Raw genomic sequence first — 25,322 nt, forward strand, 5'->3', positions numbered from 1 at the left:
GAACTTTAAATATTTATCATGGAAGGTTGTCAATGTCATTCTTAAGTATCATTCAAGGCTCACTTGTCATGTATGAGGACTGCATATATAAAACACATGTGTACAAAATGGCATACTTAATAACATATTGATAGCAAATAATATCAAAATGTCTTCAACAATAGTTTTTTACAACCTAGTTTTAACCACTCAGGAATATTGCCTCTTTAAAATGTTTCTGGTAATAAGATTAGTTGTACTAATTAAGCTTAGGTTTTTAATGTTTGCTTTTTGATCAATTAAAAATATCACTTTTTTAAGATTTTTGGTGAATCCGAAGGCCCGAGCAAAGTTTGAAAAAATAGTTTCATTCACTGAACAATTTGTCTTTTGAAGTACACTAAATGTAGTAGTCTGATAAGATTATTATAGTTCATTATTTATGTCAATTTATTAACAAGTGTGACATTTACAGAAAACACCACAGGTTCCAAATAAGTTAACAATTTTCTTCAATTTTATATAAAAAAGTACTGTTAAATTAAAAGCCCTGACAATTTGCCAACCACAAGCATTCCCCACACTATTGAATTACCTAAGCAGTTTGATTTTAAAGGAATCCATAAGATTGCTGCTGTGATTACAATTCACTATTGAAAACTGGTAATATTCAAAGAATAAAATGAACATGCAATGTGGAAATTGTACCAGAACCAGTAAACCTAGCACAACATCAAGGCATGGCAATACAACTCAGTTTCTTCCACAAAATACCTATTGTAAAAAATAAGGTCTTTCATACATTTGCTAAATCTATTACAAGTTAAAATGTATTCTCCTGAATTCGACTGAACAGAACATATACCTTAATTCACATGTAATTGAGAAGGCAAATAAAATGTAATTTACAAACACTGCTTGTAAATATTTAGCTTATAATTGAGAAATATAAAGGTACTGCTGTATTGGAGCAATCTGAAATAACATCACGGAAATTTGGCATTCTAATATCTTTTTAGGCCTTGTCCATTTTTATTTCAATTTTTAATATCTACAGATTTGATCCGCATAACTTTCTATAAATGTAGTTAGTATATTTAACAATAGAATAGACATATTCTTGAAAGGCAAGTTCTTCAGCAAATTTCCACAATCAAATAGCTGGATTCTGCGATCCAACCTGTTTATTTGATGACAAACAGAATTGTAGCTAAGTGGGAACAGCAGTGAAAATTCCCCTAGGAGACAAACTTAATGGAACATCTGGAAAGTGACTGATTCAGTTTGTGTCAGTGATACAAAATACCTATGCCTTTTGAGTTTATGTGCAAAAACAAAATAGGGTGGCAAAAATGTTCTCTTTTACAAGTGCCAAATGAGTCTTCTTGCAAATATAAACACTTCTTAGATAAAGCCTGAGATCAAGATTTTGAGGGGAAGTTATATTTGGGGAAATTAATTTGGGAGCTAAAGACCATTTAGTTAAAGGCAGTTAAAAGGACCATAAATCAAACAGTTAGGCATTAGCACAGACAAATGAACTGCAAATGAAATTGTCACGTTTCAAAAGGCAGATCAACCCAGCACATGATTGTAGAAGAGTTGGGTGTACAAAATAGGATATACATGGAAATAAACACATAATTGGACTTCTAGTATTACTTTATACACCCTCTTTTATACATATGGCACACAGAAAGCAGGTATGGGCCAGTCTGTCTCTCTCTCAGCCCAACCTATTTAGCATAGTTGTTGAGGAAAAGAGGAAGAGACAGAAGTATTGGGGATGTTCACCCCCTCGAGTTACTTATACAAGTAATAAAAGTGGGATAAAAATCTAATAAAATAAAAGCAAGAATGCGCTAGTCACTGCTTAATGGTTCTTTTGTTTTATTCCTCTTCCTTGTTCCACATAATGTCACTATCCCCATCAAAAAAAATTCCAGACTGTTTTACACAGACATCTTGGCAGCTTCGGTCCCAAACTGCATCCTTGACTCACAAACATGCAATTACAATTTGCTTCATTACTCTCAACTACCCCATTTGGGGAAAATTACCATCCACCCACTCCGACCCCTTTAAGAACCACTGGTGTAACTGAAGTTCTCTAATAGATTAAATAAAAGGATTCTTGCTCCCAGCAAATAACAAATATTTTTTTTAAAATTAGGGAATCTTTTAAAAGCTGTGACAATATGTACAGTCTACAGCTGAGTAAAAATCTGTATTTCCTTCCTGAAATGGAGAGGGTTGTAGAATCACCCCCTTTCTATCTTTTTAGAAGATATTAGTGGAAATTTGAAGGGAACAGCACACTTCTACTCTTAATATAAGGGAGCATCCCACTCAACTAATTTGAAAATTTTGGCTCTTTCTCTACTAAGACATAAAAGAACGCTTACTTCACTAGAATAGTGGAGGATTTTTTTCCTTAAATATCTCCATTCATTCTTTATAATTTGTCAAGCAAAACTTACACAAAATATTATACAATGGGAAATATGAATTGCATAAAGCAGCAGCATGTGAAACTTTGGGCTTTTTGTTGATTAAACAGATTTTTTTTCACTACCTATCTATAAAATAGTGCATTCTCTTTTCGATCAACTATCCAGCATCAGCTTCTTAAGCCTATTATTATTGTCACTGGAACTGAACAAATATCCAGTTTGAAAATCATTATGCACAGCTCAGACACCAGTATGCTGGAAATTGCACAAGCATTTCACCTTATACACATGCTGAACCATATCAAACTAGGCTCAAAACCAGAAAAATAAATCTATCTAACCCCCAAACTTTTAACATATCATAAAGAAATAACCCACAGGCACTTTTAATAAATACAGTGCACAGAAGTTACAGGCCACAGTTGCATGATGGAATAATTCAGTACCAATTAATAGCATGAAGCAGAGTTTGTTCAGTCTTTTACTGACCAAAATATAAAATGGGAACCAGTTACAACTCACTGAAGGGGGGGGGAGGGGAGATCACACGAGAGAAAACAAAATTTGGAACAATAGTTTTAAATAATTACTGCAAAGCCCATTATAAAATATTTTCATTAAACCTTTAAAAGATTTAATAGTTTATGTTCCCTAGTTTTTTAAAAAATGTACATAATACCTTTATTTTGGTGGTCCATCAATATCCAAATGTGCAAAAGTTACAATTTACCTTTAGGAGTGCATCAAAAATAGCCTTAATATTCAAAATAGCTGTATTATGGTAATGTAAATTTCACAGCACCAGTTTTCTGTAATTCTAAAGGATTTGGATTCTATGGAAGGGCAGTGATTTACAAAGCATTTATCAGGAGCTCCAATTAAGTCAGCACATTTAGATTATCGTAAATAATCTCTGGGCCTTTCTTATAAGCTTTCTTTTCTCATAGAGATTCTCACTTATTGTACTTTAACAAATATTATACTTGTTATGAGCAGTTTTTGTGCCTTGAATACATAGATTGCTCAAATCTAAGCATTCATTGTAAGGAAAACATACCTCATTTCAGATACTGCAGCATGATGTTTTTCTTAATATTCTTAACATGAAATATTCCTAACATGAAAAATCTCTTTGCATAGGAAAAGTGCATTACATTGCCTCTACTGTTACACTCTGCAGTCCTGACAATTAAAGAACACTGTATACATAGATGTCCCCCAAAACTGTGCCAGTATTTTTAGAAAATAATCCGATTTGGTTGACGATAGCCTGAATTACAAGATCATTAAGCTGTAAATTGGCTTTAAAAAATAGCATTAAGAAGGGTTTTTTTTTTTCAGTTTTGCCAAACTGATGATGAAGAGCAGCTGGTACCTTGCTTAAATAACTTTTAGATCAAGTATCATATTTCGGCCCCTTGCTATCAAAAAGATTTGTCATCAGGGTACAGAAAAAGCAAAAAGTCCGTTCTGATACACAGTGCAAGGTAGCGTATAACTACTAAAACATACAAAATTTTGAATGTATGCATACACAAAGGTGAACATAAGCAACATTCTATGTTTTGTTCTTTCTATCTTTGGCTAAAAGTTCTGAGAAAGGAAATTCAAGGACCAAAGCAATTCTTAATTTTCCAGACTCTTCCCCATCATTACACATCACTAACTGGAAGGCTTGCATCATCGAGATCCACTGGATCAGGATCCGGTTCCTGAGTGCCATTTTTATTTTGAGGTTCCAATAGGGCCTGCAGAGTCACTTTGGAAGTTGAGTTTCTTGAAGGGACAGCCTGGATCTTGAAGCTCCCTGGTTTGGCCGTGGTAAAAGATTCATGAAATCTTCGCTTCTCCAAGACAGGGGGTTTGCTGTTAAGGGTTTGGACCAAAGTGGGGCCGTGAGTGGTTGCGGAATGTGAGGTGGCTGCTGCTGTTTTTGAAGGACCGCTGGATTCTGAACAGCTGGAATGCTCCTGTAAAGGAGAAGCAATTATCTGATTAAGTTGGTCATTTACTCCATGTTAATTACTCAATTCAGACCTACCTCACTGAAATAATGAAAAGGGAAATAACAAAGCAAGGCATAAGAGCACAAAGCAGAAGCTTTTCTGATACAGCACAATGTTACGACTGTGAGCATACAGCATTGTGAAACAGCAAGCTGAAACAGCCAAAACAAACCCCTAAATTTAGCGTGGTATCTTTTAATTCTGATAGTGCAATTGCACCGAGTTATTATGCCCAATGCTATCAATCTCCCAGCACAACAGATTTCTCTCTTACTTGCCACATGCCCATTGTGAGCATACCACCGGCAGCATTTTGAAGAAACTGTCAATTTTGAGAATTTGCAAATAAAATTAAATACTTCTTGAAATCTAATCCTAAAAGAATTTCAAGAAACTAATCCCATAAATTCATGCAAATGTATTCACTTGTAAAAAAGAAGTATAATTAAATTCTTAAAATTTTATGTGAATTAAACTTCCACTATTAAGGCACTTTATCTTTTTGTCCATCTGTGCTTCATTCCTTAGTTATTTGTTATATAAAACCGTAGTAATAACTGATTTTGCTGGTCAATATTTCCAGAAAGTAATATAATCTGTTTTGTAGTTTGGATTTTTCTATATTGTACTTACAATGGTAGCTGTTGCTTTGGTAGTGGACTATTTATTATAATCAGTATTTTCATATTAAATATGATCATACCATTATTGAGTCTGCATTTTAATACTATGCTTAATGAAAACTGCAGAAGATAATTTCTACAATAAGCAGGAAACATCAAAGAATATTGTCTAGATTTTGCTAGGCTGCAAATATTGCCAATTAATTTGAAAACTGAGAAAAAAATTCAGAAAAGAATTCTGAAGAGTATTGAATAATATTCATTGACTAAAATCAAAGAGCAAGGTATACTGAAAATTGACAACATCCTGTATTGCAGCAGTTGGGAATTTCAGCTAAAATAACATTGGAATATGAAGCTTCTTAATGAAAGATCATAAGACCATAGCAGTCTTCCTTTCTGTTCCAGAATTGTTATCCATTTCCTGCCTGCCAAATTTTGGAATTAGTGTTCCAATGTTCTATATCTATTTATCAATCAACCTAAAGTGGAAGCTTCTGACAAACTGAAAATAACATTTGCATTAAACCAAAAAGCAAAGTCTGGTTTAGGATAACTTTCCAGAATGTGCTTCTGCTTTAAGCTATATTGTGCCTCATCACATGTCAATACTTCTATGAACAAAATATGTCTTATTTTTAATAGTAGGCTTGATAGAAAATTTTCCATTTCTATTACACAAATCATTAGCTGAAGAATATGGCTGCTTAGCTAGATTCAGAATTAGCTTGGTCAACAAACTTTTATAATGATGAGCAGATTATCCAGATAGGAGACTAAACCTTAAACAGGTCTAGAAACATTTATAGGAATCCTCTAAGTGAAGGAAGATGAAGAAGAAATTTGGTACTTTGTTTTAAAACTGATCAGAAATAAATATGTTTAACACAAAACGATTGTGTAAAATAATTTCCAAATACAAAAACTTCTTTTCTAAAGTGAATACTCTATAAATATTTCTATAACATTTTAAAATTGAACCCAAGCAAGATTTGTGCTGCAGCAGCATTTCAAATATTTCAATTTGTAGTTTTGTGATGAGATACAAGTTTTGAGATTAGAATGTAAAAAACTTATACTGATTATTTTGATTAACCATAGGTTAATCAAACTAATGCAAGCTATAACAATCCCTGCATCTTGACTAATTATCCCATGCATATTTAATGTAAAAACCATGCAGGTTGGTCAATTATGTTTTTCTTAGTGTGCATGTTTATGTGCACACACTTAACTATTAGGTTCTGAGAGGCTTTTACGTAGCTGTGTTTTAAAATGATTAAATTCAAATATGAACTCTCATGCAAATTAGGCCAAACGTAGCTTCTGTCTCCATGTATTTGCTACTAAAGCTTTTCTTCTCAATGAAAGGAAGTGAATGTTTGCCATTCTGAAAAATAGATTTTATTCAGAAAGACCAAATTTATTAGCCGATGGAGAATGTTTCAGAAGTTAGTAATTTCATGGTGATAATGACCAACAGAAGAAACCACAAGATTAAGCTCATCATTTCATATAATGTTAATAAATGTTTTGGATTTCAGCCCTCTGATGAAATGGCAGGTTTACATGAGAGCCCACATACGTGCTGCATTCACCAGTTCTTGATGTATACCTCTGTATACAAGGATTCGACAGCCTTCTGGCCTGCCGCATCTGGAACACAGGGCAAAGCTAAGATTAGAGTAACCTAAACTTGAAAAGACGAAGGGAGGAAGAGAGGAAAGGACAGAGAAAGAAAAGAACTGCTAATAGCCACTAGTAGAGTTATCCCACCACAAAAAATTTGAAAACACACCAAAGACACAAAGAAATACCCATTCCCAATAACCTTTCCATCAACCAGAATGCATTCATTCCCAGAGAGTTTTTAAAGGATAGTGGCAATTAATTAGACTATTTTAATCGATTTTTGCAAAAAAAAAAAGTTGAAATTTGGTGTAAGAAACACAATTGTTTTAATATCACCATGCTATACAAGCTAGAATAAACTTCTAATATATTGACAGAAATTAAAAAAAACAATATTGCTATAAGTGGCTTAAAATAGCTTTAAAAAAGAATCACCAGGGCAATTATATACTCAGTAGTATAAACATATGTTTGATTGAAAAAATATGCCATCTATGGTACAACTACATAATTACTGACACTTATAACAAACAGTTTGGCAACGTTAGCTGTTCAAAAAAGTAACCTAGAATCTTTTTGAATTACAAACTCTCTGCTAAGGGGACTGGAAAAAAAAGTTTTGAAGAATTCTATTCCAAGGTGCTTTAAAAGAGCCGAGGTGGCGCAGTGGTTAGGGTGCAGTACTGCAGGCCACTTTAGCTGACACTGATCTGCAGTTCAGTGGTTCAAATCTCACCGGCTCAAGGTCGACTCAGCCTTCCATCCTTCCGAGGTGGGTGAAATGAGGACCCGGACTGTGGGGGCAAGTTGCTGACTCAATTTGCTAAAAAATTTGTAAACCGCTTAGAGAGGGCAGAAAGCCCTATGAAGCGGTATATAAGTCTAATAAATAAATAAATAAATAAATAAATAAATAAATAAATAAATAAATAAATAAATAAATAAATAAATAATCAGTTTAGGAATGTCTCAAGCACAAAATTGAGAAAACGATCATATAAATTCATAAATTTCATTGTGGTCAAATTAAGAGAGGAGAGTTTAAAGTCTAATAATACACAAAGACAGAAATAGGGTTTGTTTTTTTTAAAAAAAGATTAGCATTGAATCAAAAACGTAACAGTCTACGCAAGTTGTAATGCATGCAAATGTGTTACCCCACATCTAAGAAAGGGTTGACTGATAAAAAAGAGTATGTGAAGTACTGATTATTGCTGAAATGTCATAATTTAAGCTTAACATACGGACGCTGCTGATCTTCCAGGTCCCCGTTGGGCCACTATGGCACCAGAAATTGCTTTAATCCAACTATGCATGTCTTCTGGGCTATCGGCCTAAAATAAGAATAATATAAAACTTTTGTTGTGGAATTTCAGTTTTAGATTTAAAGGTATTTTCCTATACAATATAAGAATACGTCAAACACTTTCCTCACGAACAGATTTAAAACATTTAATCTAGATTGATAGAAACAGACCTCTTCATGAAAAACATGAAGATTTACTACAATAGTGTATTTAAAGCACAGTTCATGACATCACGGCCACTATTTTGGAAATAGTTATATAAAGCTACTTCCTGTAAAGAAAAATCCTGGCAGGTGATCATAGCTATTTTCAGATATTTTTCAACGAATAGGGATATGAAAAGTCTATTAATAATTATTACAACTTCCTTGTTACCAGCCTAACTACTGAAAAGGATTCATCAGTATGTTATTTAACCTCAATATGCACTGAATAATTTATAATGTTCTAAAAGAGGAACAGAAAAAGAAACTGAAAATTTTATTGGAAAAAGAAAAGTTTATAAAACTCAAGTAATTACAATGAAAAGGATAACACTCCAATGCATTAAAAAATCTCAGAAACAAACCAACAGACCATTTGATGACATAGTATCACCATAGCACAGACCACCTAAAACCCTCCAAAACATCTTAAGTAAACCAAGAGACCCAGTAGTCAGAAAAAGAAAGAAAAGAAGGAAGGAAGGAAGGAAGGAAGGAAGGAAGGAAAGAAAGAAAGAAAGAAAGAAAGAAAGAAAGAAAGAAAGAAAGAAAGAAAGAAAGAAAGAAAGAAAGAAACGGGAGTAATCACATGCAATGTAAGAACTGTAATAGTCACTATGTAGGACATGTAGGCAAAGATTAGCAGAGCACATCTATAAACACGAACTACAAGCAGGAAGCTATGATGAAAACTTGAACAAGATCAAAATAAATCCAAAAATGCTGGGGAATTCTTGGCTGCTTGGCACTGAGACAAATAAGCCATCAATAAACATATAAACCACATTTTCACACCATCCAAAAGAGATAATTAAAAAGCTAAGAAGAAAACAAAAGGCCAGAGCTCATCCTTTCCAACAACTAATATCTAGATAAATTAATATCAGACAATCAAGCCAAAAAATTATACCCTAAGCAAGGAACTGTGCCAAGGAGAAAAGAAATCAACACTGGCAGAACAAGCTATTCTATTTAAACAGAGCAAATCCCACTTATTTTTACTGAAGATATGACCTAATTATGTAATGCAAACAACTGTTCACCAAGTACCAAGGACTTCATAGTTCAACTCTTGAGTTACACATATTCTCTTCTATTAGTATAGCATACCACTGGAAAAATCCTCTCAGCAGGCTTTTACACCTATCCTCTGCGAGCTGCACTGGTTACCGATTGGTCTCCGGATACGCTTCAAGGTGCTAGTTGTCACTTATAAAGCCCTTCATGGTATTGGACCTGGGTACTTGAGAGACCGCCTGCTGCCAATTACCTCCCAAAGACCCATTAGATCTCACAGGGCTAGCCTCCTCCGGGTTCCGTCTACCAGCCAATGCCATCTGGCTACTACCCGGGGGAGGGCCTTCTCTGTGGCAGCTCCGGCCCTTTGGAACGAACTCCCCGCAGAGATTCGGACCCTCACCTCTCTCCAGGCCTTCCGAAAAGCCGTCAAAACCTGGCTGTGTCGGCAGGCCTGGGGTTGATGAGTTCCCTTCCCCTCTCGATTTGTGTGTCTGTTGCTTATTTTTAAATGCTTGTATTTGTAGTTTTTGTGTTTCCCTTCCCCCCCCCCTTGGGTTTGTGAGCCGCCCTGAGTCCCGTCGGGAATAGGGCGGCATATAAATAAAACGAAACCTAAACCTAAACCTTTAAGAAGTCAATCAAAGCATTTCACTAGACCAGTTATGTCACTCTAAAATACAGATCTATCCTGAGAATGAGAATCACTCAGTTCTACCATACTACTGAGGTATTTGTTATCAGTCGGTGGATAACATAGTTCCATAGGACTTTCCTTACCTCCCAACGACCAATAAGATCACACAGGTTGGGCCTCCTCGGGGTGCCGTCGACCGGACAATGCCGGTTGGCGGCTCCCCGAGGGAGGGCCTTCTCTGTAGCTGCACCGGCCTTGTGGAATGAGCTTCCTGCTGAGATCCGGACCCTCACCACCCTCCCGGCCTTCCGTAAAGCGACTAAGACCTGGCTGTTCCGGCAAGCCTGGGGCCGTTGAGTATTCCAGCCCCTTTTGATGAAATGGATGCTGTGTTGATTTTAATTTTATAATCTTAAATGTTTTAATTTGCTGTTTTTATTTGCTGTGAGCCGCCCAGAGTCCCTAGGGAGTGGGCGGCATACAAATACCATTAAAGTTTGAAAGTAAAGTTTGAAGTTTGATATTTATGAAGCTCACTTCCCTCACCTAACAATATTTTTAATAAATAGTAAATCATGAATGGACATAGTTGTAAAAATCGTTAGGTCCCACTTCAATTTCTTAAGCCTCCTTTAAAAAGTCATGGATACTTGCAATCAAATGCTTTGCTAATTGGATGGCTAATTGGTTGTGGTGTAGAGCAGTCTTCCCAGCTTATCTTCTGATAAATGGATATTTTATTGCTAGTCACCCAAATAGCCATTTTGTGAATAGATAGATTCTTTAGATGTTCCCACTAATTCTCTGCAAATTGGGAGCTCCTGGTTCATGCTCTTTTTAGTTGCAAAATTAAATAAGTTGTGGCTACATATTTGAAAGGAAATGGAGTCTGTTATCTTACATAAAATGAATAAATAGACTTACCTGTACATAAAATGTTCGAGAAGTTGTTACAATTTCAAAAAGATTGTCTCTCATCATAATATCACTGAAAAATATATAAAAATGTAAATGTACATATTATTAAAATCAAATTCTAGCTCATGTATCTGACATAGAAAAATGCATTGTATACAGTTTTAAAGTATGCTTATGATCTTATTTCGCCTTCTCTTTGCTTTAGGATCTGCAAAGATCATAAATGCAAGGACGGATCACAAAACTTTTTTTTTCACCAGCATTGTAACTGTAAATAGTTGTTAAATGAGGACCACTTGCACCATATAGATAATCCTTGATTTATGACAATTGGGATTTCCGTTGCTAAGACAGTTGTTAACCAAAGGTGTAATCCTCTGAAGTCTGCTACCGGTTCAGTGAGTCCGCTATTGAGCATGCGCTTTGCATGCATGCGTGCCTGAGGCACGCCAGTGCAGCACTAAAAAAGGAATATTTTTAAGCCTTCCGGGGGGGGGGGGTATCTGCTGTGCCATGTGATTTAGATTAGCTAGAAAGCAGGAAATCCAATGATTCTAGCTAATATAAATCACGTGTTACAACTGATCGTCACCCAGCTGATCATCAGAAATGCCGGTTTGCCCGAACCGGTAGCATTTCACACCTGTTAACTGAATCCGGTTTCTCCTATTGGCTTTGCTTGTCAGAGCTGGCTAGAAAGGTTACAAATGACGATCATGTGGCTCCTGGACACCGCAACGATCATAAATACATGCTGGTTGTTAAGAGCCAAAATTCTGATCGTGGGAATGCTGTGACAGTTGTAAGTGGGAGGACCAGACATAAGTCACTTTTTTCAATGCTATTGTAACTTTGAACAGTCACTACAAATGATTGTAATTCGAGAACTACTTGTATTGTACACTATAGCATATAATATATTCTACCTCCCTTCTTCTACCAACAGCTCAAAGCAGTTACATTATTAAGACTCCAGATAAGCAAGTTATAGCCACCGTATCTGAAGTTATGACCAGACTGGCTAGTGTTTAGATTATACATAGATTATTATCATCTTTTTGGCACAACTTTCATAAGGGTAATAATTAGACAAAGACAAAGCTAAGACATACACCTGTACTTTCAGATTTACCTACTGTATTTACCTCCTTTCAAAACTCAAGGCAAATATGTCTACTGCTGAATCTTACCTAAGTTTACTCCTCAAATTAAACAAGGCAAACATGGGATAAAAAATACATAAAAGGTGTCCTAATAAACTTCATAATGCCATAACATAATTACTTAGTAACTTATGAACTGCATGTTTTGATGTATTATTTGTGTTTGTAGTTAGGAAATCTTTAGGAAATAGTTTATTTAGCCCCAGACTGATTTTTTATTCTTTTAAAAATGTGTTATTTGACATATCCTGAAAAAATAATGCAATGAACCCTTTCAAAATAATATATCTGTTACATCCCCCTACTTTCATCCATCCTTCTACCCAAGTGCCTTACATAAGAACATAAGCGGTGCCTTTAGTTAGTTTAGTTTATTGGTCTTGTATGCCGCCCACTCCCGAAGGACTCCGGGCGGCTTACAATAAACAAGGGAAGGGGATAAATAAACAAAACAACACTTTAAAATACACAACATTCACAGTTACCGTGGGACTGGATATTTCACAAGCCCCCCGGCCTGCTGGAGCAACCAGGACTTGGTGGCTTTGTGGAAGGCCGGGAGGGTAGCCTTGATGAATGACACCTCTGGTTGTCTAGTCCAGGAGACTATTTTCACTGTGACCAACCAACAGCACAAAACAACACACTAGTGCCCCAGCAGATGGCTTTACAGCAGCAGTCAAACTGCTATCAAAGTTAATAATCATTGTTCCCCCTGACTTTTCATGAATTGGTCCAACCCTTTTTAAAAAAACTGTAGCATTTTTGCCACCGTATATATAATTTTATACCTGCTCACATTGAATGTCATTTGCCATTTTGATACTCGTTCCATTAATTTGTAGAGATCCCTTTGAGCTCTTGGTAGTCCTTTATCACTCTGAAAGTTTTTAATATCATCAGCAAATTTGGCTCTTCTACTAGTTAGATTTAATTCCAGACAACTTTAAATGTATTAAAAAGCATCAGTCCTTTCAAGTCATGCTCAAGGTGACTATTTCTCTGCATATTTTTTTTAAAGCACTCCTTGGAAATGAGTTGCTTCTGAGTTTTTTTTTTTTTAAACTGCCCAATCTAATCATATTGTTACTTGATCATAAAGCAAATGAAATGCATTCAATTATGATGAGAAATAGCATGACCAGGGGTTCTTACGCCAATTACATACAATTTGATACCTTTACAATTCTCACCTTTGTTTACATTCTTGGACTTTATGAACTTCTTTCAGTGGTATAACCCGAAGAGGCTCCTTATCCTGAAAAATTTGAATCATTACAATTTTATCAAGTAAAAACCAAAAATATGTGTTTTACAAACCTGTTTTGAAAGGAAAAAGCCAAATAGAAAAAAAATATTGACAAAATAAAAGCTATATGGACAAAAGGATAAAAGCATACACATTTTCTACATGAATTTGGTTTAACAGAAAGAACCTAGTTTCTTCCACTCCAGGTTGATTTCCTAGAAAGGAGGAGCCCAGAAAGAATTCAATTAGCTAATATTAAAGATATTAAGATATTAAAAGGAGACTGAACATTTATTTCAGTATTCCACGATTAACATTCTGTAAAAATGATACAGGTAGTCCTCATTTAGCGACTGCAGTTGGGGACCAGCAACTTAATTTTAAACAAAGCAATTCTTAAGTTAAAAAAAATGTGACAACAATTGTGCTTTTGATTTTACTTCAGCTTGACTTCAAACGGATAAGCAAGTCCAAATGGCAAGAAAAGTTTCTGGAATTCAACTCAGAAGAAACTGTGTAAGTTAATTTTATAGCTCTTTTTCTTCACTACTCTGGCCTTTCGAGTGCTCACCCTGGTGCTGGTATAATTAGCAAGAAGACAATGTTTCTTCATGTTTTTTGACACTCCCAAAGGCACTCAGCATTTTCTTTATCTTCCCTCTTCCCTCATGAGCTGAAAATCCTTCCTGCTGAAATCCCAAGCAGCATTTTCAGCCCCTGAATGATGAGACTCTTGTGCATATCCTGCAAAAGGCCTCCAAAGACATTCCCTACCCACCTGAGGAAATCTGTGCTCCTTACCTTACCTTACCTATGCTGCCCCTCCCTGCTCAGAAGCTAAAACTCTAGCTTAAATTTTGGCTCCCTCTTGTCTCTAGATGGTTGAAAGAGCTGCTTGCCAAAGAATGTCAAATCTCTTACCTGCACGTTACTCCACCCTGAAGTTCAGGTTGCCTGTTCTTGCACTCCTACACAAAGGTGCAGAGGGAACATCTTTGGCGGGGTACAAGAATAGACCTCTGATCTTCAGGATCTGAGCTCTGTTTCTCTACCCGCTGGAGTAGTTTAGTTCCCCTCAGCAGGCAACTCTTTTCAGCGGTTGACCGACAAAAGCGCGCCCGACGAAACCGCGGTGACAAAACCACGAGTTCTAAACCGACGAATGAGCGCTGAAGCGTGCCGACAACAGCAAGCCGACAGAAGCGCGCTCTAAACCTAACCCTAAACCTAACCCTGACCCTTACCTTAACTTAAATCGAGCTTCTGTCGGCGCGCTGTTCTCGGCGCGTTGATGACATCACGGTTTTTGCGCCACGTTCTGTCATCACGCTTTTGTTGTGCGCGCATTTGTTGGGTCACGCTTTTCAGCCAACCCCCAGAAACCACCTCTTAGGGAGTGCTCCTAGTAGATGGAGGCAGCAGCTTGTAATCTTTCTGCCAGCTCCCCCATTAACTTTCTGGGAAATCAGCAAAGATTGCAAATGGCAACCACATGATGACAGGGTGCTTTACACCCAATCATAAGTATGAACATGATTATGAGGGGGGGTGGGGAGGCTACATGTTATGACAGACTGAAGTTCTTTACAAGCCATCAAGCACCTTTTCCAAGGCCACTGTAACTTCATACCAATGTTAAATAATGGGTGGATGTGTCCAGGACTACCTATAGTGAAAAACTGATTAGGGTGTCATCGATTTCAGTAGCTGAATGACAGGGAGTGTTCTAACCAACTAAGAGCAGAACTTGTAATTGCGATTTTTAGGGGCATGCTGCACTCTGGAAGAAAGCAGCTCAGGAAAAGGTTACTTATTTAGGCAATCTCTCTGCTCTGACAGAAAAAGAAAAAAAAAAGGTCAAAATTTTTCATTACCGTCACAACTGCAAATGGATACTGTCCATGGCAGTCACTAAACAATATATCATGGTTACCAAAGTAGTATTACATTATAATCCCTTTCCTCCTTTTTCATTACTTTATAGATAATATAGTAATGTTTTATTGGGAATTACTTACATTCACCAAAATTAGATGCCTGCTATTGCAAAATTTTGCTTACATTAAAAGACCTTTTAAAATAATCTAGTTACACCGGTAGTACACATATTAAAAACATATTGCAGCACTCAAATGTAGTAAAATAATATTCCAAGGAGCTTGTTAAACACAATAATCTAATTCAGCCACAAAACTAAACTAGGTTGACTGATAATTGCTTGAGTAACTTGCATGTTTCCTTTCACTTCAAGAATATTTTCTTTTTTTTTCTTATGTACAAAACTGAAATGTATGGTAACTAAGCAGAACTAAGGTTCAAAGCAGGACTGGGAGACCTGAAGAACACTACAAATATAATTTCAGATACACCTTCAGGATATAAGTTCCCACTTTCACTGTACAGAAAAAAAAACTAGGATCTTTTCCATATAGAATAGAGATAATACAATTTTATGATTTACTCGGCTTGAGGAGTGATTTACACATATAGTTTCTGTTTCTACCTAACCACATACAGAAGAGGGAACGAATGAGCTTAATAACAGCTTAAGGCTACAGAATTACTTCCTATTGGTCTCTTTAAAGTAACAGGGCAATCTATAATTTAAAAGGACAAATATTATTTAAATGTTCAGGCACGATAAAATATAAACACTGTGATTTTTGGAGAGACGCTATTGTGCCTAACAGCTACAGATTTCAGAAAGATCTGAGCACATAATTTTCAAATGTGCCAAACATTTGAAAATTGGGAACTGAAAATGAACATTTGAAAATGGGGAACCCATCAAATTTGCAGATGACACCAAGCTGGCAGGAATAGCCAACACTCCAGAAGATAGGCTAAAGATACAGAAGGATCTTGACAAACTTGGAACATTGGGCACTATCTAATTAAATGAAATTCAATGGTGAAGAGTAAGGTTCTACATTTAGGCAACAAAAACGAAATGCACAGGTACAGTATAGGTGGTACCTTGCTCAATAGTAGTAACTGTGAAAGGGATCTTGGAGTCCTAGTGGACAACCATTTAAATATGAGCCAGCAGTGTGCAGCAGCTGCCAAAAAAGCCAACACAGGTCTAGGCTGCATAAACAGAGGGATAGAATCAAGATCACGTGAAGTGTTAATACCCCTTTATAATGCCTTGGTAAGGCCATACTTGGAATACTGCATTCCATTTTGGTCACCACAATATAGAAAAGATGTAGAGACTCTAGGGTGCAGAGAAGAGCAACAAAGAGGATTTAGGGACTGGAGACTGAAACATATGAAGAACGGTTGCAGGAACAGGGTATGTCTAGTTTAATAGAAAGAAGGATTAGAGGAGACATGATAGCAGTGTTCCAATATCTCAGGGGTTGCCACAGAGAAGAGGGAGTCAAACTATTCTACAAGGCACCTATGTGTAGAACAAGAAGCAATGGGTGGAAACTAATCAAGGAGAGAACCAACTTAGAACTGAGGAGAAATTTCCTGAAGTTAGAACAATTAATCAGTGGAACAGCTTGCCTCCAGAAGTTGCGAATGCCCCAACACTGGAAGTTTTTAAGAAGATGTTGGATAGCCATTTGTCTGAAACGGTATAGGGTTTCCTGCCTAGGCAGGGGGTTGGACTAGAAGACCTCCAAGGTCCCTTCCAACTCTGCTATTGTATTGTAAACAGAGAATTGCAATCTGTATGGAGCTGGATGTCTCAGATACAGAAAAATTACATAATTTCTGAAGATGAAGTTGACCAAGATGTTTTCTTGACAGAAATAGCAGCCTTTTTCAGGGTGGTTGGTAGTTTTCCATTAAGCCGGACTAACCCTACTTAACTTTTTAGTTAAATATCGTGATCGAACTGGCTGCTGAATTTCTGAACCCACCCAGGCCCAGCTATGTGATGTCACATGTGATCTCCAGGAGTAACCTCTCTTCAAAATGTGCCATCCCTTGATATCAAGACTTTGCCCTGATGTATTTTAGAGGCAAAGAGACATATTCGAAACAGAATAAAAATGAGCTTAGTTTGTGATAAGTATATTTTAATTACAGGAAGAAATTATTATACATGCTTGTTGATAGAATATATAAATCAAAGTATTTAGCCTGGTGGTTTAAATTAACAAGGACAAGACACAAATTAACATAATCTGGCCAAATATTACACCATTATTTTATAGAGTGGGAATTAAAACTATGATAATTAGCCATATTAAATTTCTGACCATGTTGAGTGATGAATGGAAATATGGATTTGATGCATATTCAGGTACTCAGGTTCTGATCTGACATTAATTCTTGTGTAAACAATAAGTACTTCCGGATTTCTGAAAACTTTACAGCACTAAAAGAAACACATGAACGTATTTGAAAACATTCTAATTTGCGATAGAATAAAAGACTGCATAAATGTATTAATTTTTACATTGTTTTCTTTCATGCAATACGGTTCAGAAGATACGTACTGATCTTTTTCTCAAACTGGCAAACTATAATCTTTCAAAACCTTTTCTGGGCGCCACCATGTGGTTGTTGTAAGGAAAGCAAGTGCACACTTAATACTTTACTGTTAACTCCAAATGAAGTGAACATGATAAAAGGACACTTTAATAAGATTTAATAAGATTCACCCTCAGAAACATTTCATATTTCAAGAGCAAACCTGTTCATCTGTTCTTTCAAATAGTAACTGCCAGAAATGTGACTACAACTACATTTTAAGAAATAGTAAGTAGTAGGGGTTTTTTTTCTTTTATCACAATGCTTCACTTTGAACAACATCCCGCTGGAGGAATCTGTGTTGTGTTTTAGTATAAACTTTTCAGAAATGGAATGCTTCTTGATGTTCTTTTAAAGACTATATGCAACTTGACAGTTTTAAACATCTTCACTGAAATGCTGTATACTTTCCTAGGAGTAAATATTCGAAGGATTGTTTCCAAGTACAATTATCTTAATACGGATAATTATTATTGATACCATATTTCCCCAAAAGTAAGACAAGGTCTTATTTTCCTTTGGACACCCCCCCCCCAAAAAAAAATTTTTTTGCTTCAGGCTTATTATCAGGGGGGAGTGTGGCTATTGGTTTGAGGTTGCCGGTGGCTGCCCTCTTGCGAGCGGGTGCCCGAAGAGCCGAGCACAGCTTCAGGGGCAAACAGCTGTGTTGCACTGTCGCAGCAGCGCAATAAAGCCGCCATGAGGTGCCCACGGTCACCACCGCTACTCCCGCCGCTGCCATGTTCCGAGCATAACCGGCTTCCAAACTCTGGAGATCCGCTGCCGAGTATTCCAACAGCGGCCGTTCTGGGACTACGCTCTATGGTTGTGGTGGATCTCCGGAGTTTGGAAGCCGGTTATACTCGGAGCATGGCGGCAGCGGTAGCGGGGTGGCCGGGCCCAGCCCTGCAGGAAAAGTTGGGCATGGTGAGGCAGGGAGGCACGCGAGCTGGAGGCAGAAAAAGTGCTTGCGCAATCTCTCTTTCCAGCTGGGCAGAGCGCCAGGCAGCTTAGCGCCTTTGGGATATTACTGAGTCGATGAGTGGCACTCTGCCCGGCTGGAAAGGGGCATTGCCAAGTAGCTGCTAGTGAGAGCAGCTTCCTCGCAACCCCCCCCCCCCCGTTCCAGCTGGGCACAGCACCACCCACCAACCTAGCGGTATCCCAAAGGTGTCAAGCAATTGGAGCACCTTTGCCCCCCCTCCCCCTGGCTCCTGCGGCTTTGCGCCTTCGGGATATCGCTAGGTTGGTGAGTGGTGCTCTGTTTGGCTGAAGGGGGGGGGGGGTTGTCCAGGGGTCTTATTATTGGAGGAGGGCATATATTTTTGCCCACAGGAAAAATATGGCATGGTCTTCTTATCATGACATGTCGTAATTTCGGGGAAACACGGTAATTCATTCTATAGCCCATTGACACTATAAGTCTAATAGTGTCATATATAGGAAGAACTACCATATTTTTCGGAGTATAAGATGTACCTTATCCCTCCCGAAAAAGAGGGTGAAAATCTGGGTGTATCTTATAAACTGAATACAGCATTTTTAGCCTCCTGAAACCCTGCCCCCTTTGCAAAAATGGCCGTGCATAACCTTTAGCCTTCCAGAGTGCTCCTGGGGGCTGTGGAGAACAAGAATGAGCGAAAAGAGGCTCATTTTGCTCATTTCTGCCTCTCTCCCCTGCCTCCAGGCGCACTCTAAGCCTTCTAAAAGCCATGTATGCCATTTTTTGACAAAAAGGGCCCATTTTCACAAACATTCGCTGTTTTTTGCTCATTTTTGACCCCCAGCGCCCAGGAGCATGCTACAAGCCTCCTAAAGGCTGTGCGTGCCTTTTTGTTTTGACAAAAAACGAGCCCATTTTTGCGAAAAATAGGCTGTTATATTTTGGGAGGTCTGCAGAGTGCAAAAACTTTTTTAAAAAAATTTGCCTCTTCAAAATCTTGGTGCACCTTATATTCCGGTGCGTCTTATACTTTCAAAAAATACGGTAATCACCCTTGAAATTTCTTAATTTTCATACTTTTTTCATGCATCCTGTTTAAACAAGAAAGAACTCTAGTAGCAAACCTGAATCTAGCACCTCTCATACAAGATTCAAGGTCAGCTCTTCATGGGCGTCTAGACAGGAAACCAAAACCATAAGCATTCATATTACTTTCATTGTAAGAATCTTGCAAGTCTGAAAGCATTTCGCTCCCCCTTTGCTTTTATTTTCCAGAGAGCTAGAAGGGTCCCTTCACAGGCACTTTCTTCACCTCCACTCCTCCTGTGCCTGAGATCTTTCTTATCAGACTGTCCTCTAGACTGTAGTTCTTCCTCCTTCCAAGGTTATTCTCACATCCCATAACACAAGGTGACTAAGAAATCACTTTAAAACAACTGACATTTATAATTTATTAAATATTTTCAATTATTTTCCTAAAATAATGCTTAGCAACCTAACCTAAACATATAAGCTTTTCCCTGTTAAAAATTTGCCTGTTAAGAGTTTTAAACACATTCTATGTAGATAAAGAACAAATTAAAATGTTATCATTAGCATATTTATTTCACTAGTGAATGTACATATGAAGTACTTGATATTTTCAGAATATTTTTCCCACAAGGAAGGGTATGCAAATTGTTTTGCATGATCCCATCTATATCCAAGCATTTTCTGGGATACAATAGCATAGCAATAGCAATAGCAATAGCAGTTAGACTTATATACCGCTTCATAAGGCTTTCAGCCCTCTCTAAGCGGTTTACAGAGTCAGCATATCGCCCCCACAGTCTGGGTCCTCATTTCACCCACCTCGGAAGGATGGAAGGCTGAGTCAACCTTGAGCCGGTGAGATTAGAACCGCTGAACTGCAGATAACAGTCAGCTGAAGTGGCCTGCAGTGCTGCACCCTAACCACTGCGCCACCTCGGCTCAGTGCATAAATTAAGCTCGGCATAAATTAAGGCTTCTAAATCTCAGGAGATTATAATCTGCAAGACAACTCATATATGGTCAGCAAATTTCACAAAGACAGACATAATTCCTGACGTTCAGTTAAAAACAATCTGAGAGTTGAGAGCCATTCCTTGCAAATCGGCTGAGTAACCTTTCAGGTTCATTTTTAAAAAAAATGAAGCTGAGCACCTGTAGGGAATGGGCAGTGAAACCAATGAAGAAAGTAACAATAGCATTTCCAGGGGAAGTTCAATGTCATTAACACGTTTAGTTTAATGTATTTGGTTTAAACAAAATCTTAGTCTTAAAACTTAGAACAGTGCAAAAGGCTTGAGGGCAAAGCAGGCAGTCCGTGATTTGCCCACAATGTCCTTACAATCAGAAAGTGTTAGCATGATTGTGCAGATGGGGATACCCTTATCCAACTATAATAGTAGCAATAATAAAATCCCCACAATAAAGCCAGAATTATATTTTACTAAAAGGGAATGGAGTTGGATCTTGTTACATTCACAGATTGTACCTCTCCTGAAACACAAATATCAGTCCCAATGCATTAACGCATAAAGACAAGAAAACCTCAAGGAATCAGCTGTTAACACCCCCACAACAGAAGCAGAGACAGGACACAATTTGATCCACCTTGATATTATGGTGCTGGATATTCTCTTACCAATGGTGGATGAGACACAATCTGAATCATGAAACCCCCTTTCTGAGATGCTCCTTAATTATTAGCCAACTTAGGCCATTCTTCCACCTTCAGGTGACAAAATGAAGGTTGAAATATGTTCCCCCTTGATAGAAAGAAAGGGTCAATTGTAAGATTGCTGAATCAGACTTCCAACCCTACTGAAAAACCATTATGTTCTGAGAGCCTATAAGTAGAAGTTAATGAGTGTCCTTAATGGGGACATTGATGAGTTGATTTTGTTTTGTATTTTATTTTCATTGATAAAACATAATAAATATTTTTTTAAAAAAATAGGTGAGTTGATGGAATCATGGAGGAATAACCAGGAATACTGTTCAATGACTAAAAGGCATGCTCCTATTTTAAAATCTCAAACTCTCTTGCTGTCATTTCTTCAGGCAAACTTTCTGGCACTATTTAATAATATTCATACGCTCAGGCAGAAAACTTCTCCACCTGTTATACCTCTCTATCTCTCACATAGTTCTGATACTGCTGACATTTTTGATTTGTTATCATGCTGGATTCTTCTCACCCTAACTATCTAAGCAGAGTGCACGATGAATAAGAATAATTTTAGAAATCTATTTACAAGGGTGTCAATTCCTCATCACGGCCTAAAGCATGTTTCAAAGGAGAACTGTAAAACAGGTCCTTTTTCTGTTGTAAGGACAATTTTGCAAAGCTAATCTACAAACTTTTAGCCACTGGAGCAGAGGTGGGTTCCTACCAGTTCACACCTATTCGGTAGAACCGGTTCGTCAAATCTACCGAACCGGTTAGAAGAGGTTCCACCAGTGGACCCGGAAAGCAGGCCACACCTACAGAAGAGGCTCCAAAATTTTTTGAAACCCACCACTGGTCCTTGGATAGGATTATTCTACACTATCATGCTCATATTTATAAAACTCAGTGCCTCTGTGAAAGGTAAGGATGACTGCTGCGTTTGTGGTGCAATCAGAACATTGCGTGTGTTGAAGTTGTTTTAACGCAAACCAAAGATGCCTTTTAAAAAACAAGTTGACATCATATTCTTATGCATGTCAGTGCTGTGTGTGAGGTAATTTAAGGTGGTTCTGACAAGTGTCGTCGGCATCTTCATATCCGGTCACATGGGCGGCAAGCCACTCCCATCCGGTCACATGGGTGGCAAACCACTCCCACAAAGGAGGCCACACCCACAGAGTAGGTTCGACCAATTTTTGAAACCCACCACTGCACTGGAGATAATAGGAAGACCAACCTACACAACAACACTATCTACACTGAAAAACTGATTATTTCTCATCTAAAGCAGGGGTTTCCAACCCCCGACCCATGAGGCTGGCACCACACCGTGACACGCCAGAAACTGGGCTGCACAAACAAGCGAAGCCCCATCCACAGGTTGCAGGGAGCATGAAAAACCACACATCTCCAGTCTGCAGAAAAACCTTTCTCCTCGGAACTGGTCCCTGGTGCCCAGAAGGTCGGAGGTCGCTGATCAAGGTTATTTATACTCTTATCAAGAAATCTTCTAAAAATAGAAACACTAGTCTACAAATAATTATAATTATTAGACCTTTATTGCTAGTTATGTCTTTTGAGAATAAAGCTGATCAAGACCAAGTGAAGCTCAAACAGAAACTAAAAGGACAAAACAGTCACAATAAAGAAAACCAGTCCTGTCAACACATGTACATTTTTCATGCTTAATTTTACAAACTGTCATCATTGATAATCACAAGATAAATTAAGTTTTGGATTTTTTTTTCTATTTTTCTATTGCAAATTGAAAAAATATAATACAATATACGGAATATACAAGAATAATTACAAGGCATGAATGAATCAAAAAGTAAATAATTTTCTGTCCAGTTATAAATCAATATAACATACAACGTTTTTATAATGTATATTAAAATATATTATTAATACAAAAAAAATAAATCTGATTTTTTTCTTATTTGAAAATGTTTCAAAGTTTCAAATTGGCAAGAGTGGTTGTCTATAGTACTAAAAAACTAGAGATAAAGAGAGTGGCATATTTGTAATATTCTAATTTATTGTCTTTTAAAACCGCCTTCCATCTTTTTTTAAAAATCAACACTATAAACCGGTGGTTCCCAAAGCGGGAGGTACCGCCCCTTGGGGGCAGTGGGATGACTTAGGGGGGTGCTAAGAGGCAAGAGCGGTGGCAGGGGGTGCTAAGAGGCAAGGGTGGGGGCAGGAGGGCGCTAAAAGACAAGGGAGGTGGCAGAGGAGTGTTGGAGGTGGCCCCCTCACAGGGGCTCTGCCTCGGGCTCTGTTGGTCACCAGTCATCTGAGCACTTCCGGCAGGTGTGAAATTCAGTCTAACTTCCCAAAGACTGGAAGGATTTTTCGCTCGCTTGCTCGCTCACTCAGGAGGCATACAAGCATGTCAGGCCGGGGGGAGGAGGGGTAAAGGGAGGCAGAGAAAGAAGACCCTTTGGCCTGCATTTCTCCTCTGATACGACTCTGCGTGTGCTATGCATGGAGAAGAGATGCGGGACTGAACGGGGCTGTCCTTGGACCTGGCATTTCAGGGACTGGGAATTGGCACTGCAGTACGCAGAGAGCACGATGTCACTGCACAAGAGCGCTCGCCTGCCTGCCTGCCTGCCTCTTTCGCGCTTTTATAAATGGCTTTACTTCTGACTCCCTTTCCAGGGCTGTGCTGTGAGCTGCCTCCGCGAGGATGCGCCTGTGCAACAGAGCCACCCCCCCCCCGAATCCCTCTTGCACCCACTCCACCTGCCTCTACCCCTCCCATCTTAGAAATGCAACACAGGTAAACATGCGGTGGGGGGGGGAGAGAGGCTAGCCCCTTTTGTCTCCTCGCTCCATTCATAGAGATGGCCTTAAAAAGTGAGGAGCAGGAGGAAGGCCACTTGGGGTGGTTTCTCAAACTTTGCGTTGCAAAGTAATCTCATTGAAGGCTGAAATATAGGGGAGATTGTGGAAAAGGGATAAGCATTTCCAACATATGTTTATAAAAAAGTAAATTAAAAAGTGGTCTAATTACTGTCTAAAGTTGGATATTGTCACATACAGGAAAAAGCAAAGCAAAGCAAAGCAAAACAAATTATGATAGAACAACGTCCCATATTAGAAGATGCTGTCTAAATGTTCCCAGTATGCCAAACAAGATGTTTTATAACCAAATGGAGTCAAGACTGCAGTTTTTTAAATAAAGTGCCCTTCCTATCTTGATATTTATGCACAGTGAGACCTTTGTCACAGATAAACCTGGATAATGGCATCACTCTTATGTTGTGTGAGTATACATGAACTGCAAGGCTTGTATTTTGCCATAGTATCATCTACAGCTCCATAAGTACTACTAGGGTTTTGACCAGCTTCTGGGTACCAATGTATTGAGGAATAAGGAAAGACTGATCACGTGGGGCAGTCTAATGAGCATTTCTGAAATGGCAGATACCACAGAACAAAGTCTTCTTCCTTCTGCACCCCCACCCCACCCTGTTATTTTGAAAAAAACAAAAGGTAGCAGTGTGTGTGTGAATGATCAGGCATGTACTATATTACACAGAATTTACTAAACAGTGAAGTAGTTACTAAATTTTACTGAGTTTACGAAGTTACTAGTTACTAAGGTTCTTGACAAATGACTGGATCATGTTCAACAATTTTGTTAAATTAACATTAACTAAAAAGATTTTTAAATTGGATTTTAAATAAATGTGCAATTAATTGTTACAGTGTTGAATTTTACTGTTACTATCTTCCTTCTGTTGTGCAAACCGCCCAGTCACATGACCCTCCCAGCTACGCCCACCAAACCACGCCCACAGAACCGGTAGTAAAAAATTTGAATTCCACCACTGGGTGGGGGGCACCAAGGGGTTGGTGGACTGAAAACGTTTGGGAACCACTGCTATAAACCATCCTTATTATTTCTAGTTCCATTATCTCTGGTGGTTAAATATAGATCAGGATTTATTATCTGCTGTAAACGATTTCATATAACTACAGGTTTTGGAGTGTGTTTCTG

General features: G+C 38.0%; 1 protein-coding gene across 4 annotated transcripts in view; it reads right to left on the reverse strand.

The window, feature by feature from the left end:
• Nucleotides 1-411: 411 nt before the first annotated feature.
• The window catches only part of PLEKHA1 (pleckstrin homology domain containing A1), a 51,734-nt gene continuing 26,823 nt past the window's right edge, over nucleotides 412-25,322 (reverse strand). For 2 of the 4 annotated variants that reach the window (XM_032225055.1, XM_032225058.1), the window contains 4 exons: nucleotides 13,132-13,196; nucleotides 10,782-10,845; nucleotides 7,938-8,027; nucleotides 412-4,402 (listed from right to left, as the gene is read on the reverse strand). In XM_032225055.1, coding sequence (XP_032080946.1) covers nucleotides 4,085-4,402; nucleotides 7,938-8,027; nucleotides 10,782-10,845; nucleotides 13,132-13,196 — 537 coding nt within the window. In that variant the 3' untranslated portion in view covers nucleotides 412-4,084. Of the gene's footprint in view, nucleotides 4,403-6,646; nucleotides 6,718-7,937; nucleotides 8,028-10,781; nucleotides 10,846-13,131; nucleotides 13,197-25,322 lie in introns of all 4 variants that reach the window. The other 2 variants (XM_032225056.1, XM_032225057.1) reach the window with 2 other exon arrangements.

The sequence above is a fragment of the Thamnophis elegans genome, chromosome 10 (genome assembly GCF_009769535.1).
Source record: "Thamnophis elegans isolate rThaEle1 chromosome 10, rThaEle1.pri, whole genome shotgun sequence".
Classification (NCBI taxonomy): domain Eukaryota; kingdom Metazoa; phylum Chordata; class Lepidosauria; order Squamata; family Colubridae; genus Thamnophis; species Thamnophis elegans.